This window comes from Setaria italica, chromosome IV (assembly GCF_000263155.2).
Source record: "Setaria italica strain Yugu1 chromosome IV, Setaria_italica_v2.0, whole genome shotgun sequence".
NCBI classification, from domain to species: domain Eukaryota; kingdom Viridiplantae; phylum Streptophyta; class Magnoliopsida; order Poales; family Poaceae; genus Setaria; species Setaria italica.
This window is the reverse complement of record NC_028453.1, coordinates 38,200,027-38,205,793: the sequence shown is the minus strand read 5'-3', so window position 1 is coordinate 38,205,793 and position 5,767 is coordinate 38,200,027. Positions and strand designations below refer to the sequence as shown.

Sequence of the window (5,767 nt, the reverse complement as noted above, 5' to 3'; positions counted from 1 at the left end):
CCGCGGGAACCGCCGGCGCCTTGCCGCGGGCGTGAACGTTACGAGGGACACGCCGGCAAGCCACAGGAGGAGGCCGAGGAACGCGTGCGTGGCGTTGGCAGCGTCGTCGTGGTCGGGCGGCCGGTTCCGCGTGGTTGATACCGCGGCGGCGATCGTCCCCCATCCCCACAGCATGAGCACGCGCCCGGCGTCGAGCAGGAGCAGCCGGACCCCGTGGCCACCTCCACGTCCGGGTGCGAAGGCGGCGGCGGCGGCATCACCCGGCGGCCGCTCGCGCAGGTTGTTGGGCAGCATCTCTTGTCGTTGTCGTGCCATGTACGTTGCTGCCCTCTATCTGGACTTCTTGGTCGTCGGCGTCGAGCTTTGGTAGAAGTAGCAGTGTCAAGTAGAGAGCAGTGGGAAGGAAGACTGGGAGAGAGTGGGGGCCGGGGGCTTTGCTACTTGGTACTGGCCTCGAATTTATAGCTGATGAGCTCTTGTAGTAGCTAGCATGGATCGGAGCCGTGGGCATCATTCGAGAATGCACATTAGCCACTGAAGTTGCTGTCGGAGACTGACTCAGCTCATGTCGTCTAGTAAACACCGCATGGTGAGAGTGTGGTCAGTTTACTCTAAAGTTTCCGCTTTTGTTTGGATCACTTACTACTTAGCTTGCCCAGTCTCAGCCTGTGACCAAGTCTTGTATCCGCCCGTCGTAGACATGGAATTCAAGGTCTCTCTCTTATTTTCATCTCCTTTAACGGATATGCGAATCCATCACAAGCTGTGTGACTTTGCCGCGAAGTTGTACAGACCATTCGTGAATCGTGACCGATGTTGCTGTCAAGAATCCTAGCTGGCTACCTGGACCAACTTTGCTACGTGTCGAAGTTAAACTGCAACTCTCGGAGGGGGCGATTTAGAAGCCATTCGATCGACCGGCCACAACAACATCGACCGTCCTTGACTTCGGTTGAGTCGGTGTACCGCAGATTTGGTCATCCACCACCTTTTCTTCGGAGCTGCATCGGACGACGTGCTTTCCAACATGTGCGTGCATTAAGAAACACGGCAAAGCAACAGCGGAGTGGCCAGTAACGTCGACATCCATCGGCAGCTACCATATATCCTTAGCTCTTCTCGCCGAAACATTTCTTGATCAGACGATGCATGCAGCAAGCAACGACTACGAGCGATTGTCGGAGCTACGAGCCCGACAGTCCACCAGGAGGTTACTCAAGTGGTTGATTTGTAAGTGAGGATGATTACGAGATCAAGAACTCGAAGGTAGTCCGAGGGTTTTAGACAGGTTCGGACCTCCGGAGAGTAATACCCTACGTCCTGGTAAGATGGCTTAGTATTGGATACGCGGGGCGCCAAAGGTCAGATGGCAAGATGGCTTCCGTGCCATACACCATAAAGAAAGGCGTGTAGCCGGTAGCCCGACTCTTCTGTGTTCTTAGGCCCCACATGACATGGGGTAACTCACGCAGCCACTTGGTAGCATATTTGGATGCGTCATCAAAGATGCATGACTTGAGGGACTGGAGGACCATCCCGTTTGCACGCTCCACTTGGCCGTTGCAGCGTGGGTGCGATACCGAGAAGTAGTAACATCAATGAGGTTGTCTTGGCAAAAATTCCAGAACTCAGCGCTTGTGAACTGCACACCAAGATCGGTTATGATTTTGTTGGGCACTCCAAAGCGATGCATAATTTCTTCCACAAATTCAGCTGCTTTAGCCGACTCAATGCTAGTGACAACCTTGACCTCTATCCATTTTGTGAATTTGTCGACCACCACGAAAATATGTGTATAGCCGCCTGGAGCAGTTTTGAAGGGTCCGACCATGTCCAGCCCCCAGCATGCGAAGGGCTAGGATGGTGGGATGGTGCGCAGGGCCTGAGCCGAGAGGTGCTGCTGTTCGGAAAAAAATTGACACCCTTTGCAGCGTTGGATGAGCTCCTTGCGTCGGCAACTGCTGTTGGCCAGTAGAAACCAGTGCGGAAGGCTTTACCGACCAAAGTGCCCGAGGCGGCGTGATTGCCACATGTTCCCGAGTGGATTTCATGCAGTAGTTCAACGTCTTCGCTGTGCTGAACATATTTCATCAATATCCATGTGGACGCAGCTTTTCTATAGAGCTCCTTGCCAATGACGACATAGTTCGCACTGCGTCGGGCTAATTTTTCATTATCTACTTTGTCCTCTCGTGCCATTTAATCAGTGATCAAGGCTATAAACGGGGTGCGCCAGTCTTCTTCCGCCTCAATCATCATGACATCAGCGGATTTTAGGTCGGTCAAAGCCTGAGCGCTAGCATTGCTGTCCTGGTTCGGGTTCAGGATTTTGATGGAAGGTTTCTGGAGATTTTGAACAAATAAACCGGCCGGATCCTGCGCACGCTTGGAGCCGAGTTTGGACAGGACGTCGGCAGCAACATTATGGTCCTTGGGAACATGATGGAACTCGAGGCCATCAAAATGGGCTTCGAGCTTGCGGATATTTGCACAATAAGCATCCATGGAGTCTTTAGTGCAGTCCCAATTCTTGTTAACTTGCTCGATGACAACCTTTGAATCACCATAAGCTAGTATACGCTTGATTCCAAGGGAAACAGCTATGCGAAAGTCATGGATGAGAGCTTCATACTCGGCGCCATTATTGGTAGCCTTGCAATGGATCTGGAGCATGGACTTGAGCTGCTCACCTTTGGGGGACATGAAGAGGACCCCCACGCCGGCTCCTTCGATGTTGAGGGCACCATAAAAGTACATGGTCCAGTGTTCTAGCCTCTCCAGGGAAGGTGGATTCTGGATTTCCGTCTATTCTGTCACGAAGTCAACCAGGATTTGAGATTTGATTGCGTGGCGTGGGCAAAATTTGAGGTCGAATTCGTCGAGCTCCACAGACCACTTGATGACTTGGCCATTGACATCCCTATTGTGAAGGATTTCACCAATGGGGAACGAGGATACCACACAGATCTTGTGCACCTGGAAGTAGCGACATAGCTTTCTTGAAGATATTAGCACTGCGTAGAGCAGTTTCTGCACCTAGGTATAGCGAGTCTTGGAGTCGTTGAGGACTTCGCTGACGTAGTACACTAGCCGCTGCACCGCGTAAGCATGGCCGGGTTCTTAACGCTCCACAACTAGCACAGTGCTGACCCCATGCGTTGTTGCGTAGATATAGAGATATAGTGTTTCTTGGTTGGCCAGAGCCATCATGACTGGAGCATTGGTGAGGAAAGCCTTGAGTTCTTCGAGTGCCTTGCTAGCCTCGTCATCCCACACAAATTTATCAGCCTTTTTGAGAGGCTCGAAGAAGGGTAGACCTTCTTCTCCAAGTTTGCTGATGAAGCGGCTAAGGGTCGCCATCATGCCAGTGAGTTTCATGACATCCTTCTTGTTGGATGGTTTCATCATGTTTCTGATTGCCTCCACCTTGGCGGGGTTGGCCTTGATGCCACGTTGGCTGACCATGAAGTCCAGGAGCTTGCCAGATGGGACACCAAAGACACATTTACCAGGGTTAAGTTTCCAGCGGTCGACCCAAAGGCTGTTGAAGGTTTCCTCAAGGTTGGCTATGAAGCTTTCCTCATCTTTTGTCTTGATGACAACATCATTGATGTAAGCCTTGATGTTTCTGTGCAGTTGTGTTGCTAGGCAACCCTAGATTGCCTTCTGGTAGGTGGCGCCAGCGTTTTTTCAACCCAAAGGTCATGGTATTATAGCAGTAGATGCCAAAGGACGTTATGAACGCCGTCTTGTCTTGGTCGGTTGGATTGAGGGTGATCAGTGATAGCCCGAGTAGCAGTCAAGGAAGTAGAGCAGGATGCTCCCCGCCGTGGAGTCTACGACTTGGTCCATACGCGGAAGAGGGATGGGGTCCTTAGGGCAGTGCTTGTTCAGGTTGGTGTAATCAATGCACATTCTCCATTCATTGGTTTTCTTTCTTACAAGAACTGGATTAGCTAACCAGTCAGGATGTTTACATTCATGGATGAATCCGGCAGCTAGGAGTTTATTCAATCCTACTCTAATGAACTTCTCATGATCTTGGGTGAAGCGATGAAGCTTTTGTTTGACCGGTCATGCAGTCTTGCTTAAGTCCAAGGAGTGCTCAGTCATCTCCCTGGGGACACCGGGTATATCAGATGGTTTCCACGCAAATATGTCCGAGTTATCCCGGAGGAAGCTGGTGAGCGTGAGTTCCTATTTCTCCAAGAGGTCGGCCCCGATGAGGGCCATCTTGGTTGGGTCTTCAAGGCCAAGGCAGATCTTCTTGACCCTGGGGTCGGGTTGCAGCGCCGTGGAGATCGGTTCCTTCTCAGGGATCACAAGCTAGTCCTTGCTCATCTTCTGGGCTTCAGCTATTATAGCGGCGGCCTTGGCTAATAACTCAAGTGCTTCAGCCAACTGGACTGCCTCGGTGTCGCACTTGTATAATGTCTCCACATCACCATAGACGGAGAGGACTCTGTTTGGGGCTGGCATCTTTAGGACAAGGTAAGTATGGTGCGAGATCGCCATGAATCTTGCCAACATAGGCCTACCAAGGATGGCATGGTAGAAAGTCTTGAAATTGGCCACCTCAAATGTGAGATGCTCCGTGCTGTAGTTGGCTTGAGTGCCAAAAGTGACAGGCAAAACAACTCGGTCAATGGGGTAAGATCCTTTGCCAGGTACAATTCCATAGAAAAGTTCTTCGCAGGGCTGGAGCCGCTTGAAATCGAAATCCATACGCTTCAAGGTCTCTGTGAAGATGATGTTTAGGCCGCTACCACCGTCAATCAGCACCTTAGGGAGTAGGGCCCGATCTATGGTCGGGCAAACCACCAGTGGATAGGACCCGAGATCTGGGATGTGGACCCAGTGATCTTGCCTGGAGAAGGTTATGGACTGATCGAAACAGCACAGATACTGGACTGGCTGCACAGAGATAAAATGCACCTCTCGTTTGCAAAGCTTCCATTGGCGGTTACTGCAAAAGGCGTTTCGGCCGCCCACAATGATGTTGACTTGGCACTCAGGCTGCTGGAAGTCCCCATTTTGGTCGGCAATGGGCCACTGGGCATCTTGGTGTGGCTGGTCAGGGTGCTCTTCTCTGTTCTGGTCAGTGCGGTCATCACACCTACTGTTGTTGCGATTCTTGCGGTTGTCACGATAGCGACCATTGCGGTCATCACGGCCACCGCTGTTGCGGTTGTGATGGTCGTCTTGGCGATGGTCGTTGTCACGGCTACGATAATCACGCTTGTTATTGTCTCGACAGTAGTCATTGCGGCGTGGTCACTTGTATTCCACTGGGGCACCGAGCTCTTTCTTCAGGACTATGCAATCCCGTAGAGTATGACGTGTGTTCTTATGGAAAGGGCACGGACCACTGAGGGTTCCATCAAATTCTTCCTGGTTAAAAGTGCTTTGCAAGGTCGGGTCGCCCTCAGCAACGTAGACCTCTGGGGCCCTTTTGCGGAGTCGGGGCTCCGAGCGTGCTCGGGGTTCGTGATGGATTGGTTGGTCGTAGTCATCGGCTTGGCAATGTTTCTGGAATTGAACCTTTGCTGCTTCCTCGATGCCAACTTGTGTGTTGACAACATCAATCATTTGCCCAACGTCTTTGGGGTGGCCTCGTACAGAATCTCAAACAACTTCTGGTTCATCAAGCCGGAGCGAAAGTACCAGATGATATCACGATCTTTAATGCCAGCCAACCTATTGCGATTTTTGAAGAAACGGTTGGCGTAGTCTCGAATATTTTTGCCTATCCTTTGGCGGACTTGGC

At 51.5% G+C, this 5,767-nt stretch overlaps 1 protein-coding gene across 1 annotated transcript; it reads right to left on the bottom strand.

The window, feature by feature from the left end:
• Nucleotides 1-4,326: 4,326 nt before the first annotated feature.
• Nucleotides 4,327-4,725, bottom strand: LOC106804289. The gene has a single exon (XM_014805060.1). The coding sequence runs from the start codon at nucleotides 4,723-4,725 to the stop codon at nucleotides 4,327-4,329; it is 399 nt and encodes a 132-aa protein (XP_014660546.1).
• Between the last annotated feature and the right edge of the window lie 1,042 nt (nucleotides 4,726-5,767).

Bases quoted from the DNA above. Each gene is read 5' to 3' on its own strand.
- LOC106804289 (XM_014805060.1), bottom strand. From the start codon at position 4,725: ATGGATTTCGATTTCAAGCGGCTCCAGCCCTGCGAAGAACTTTTCTAT.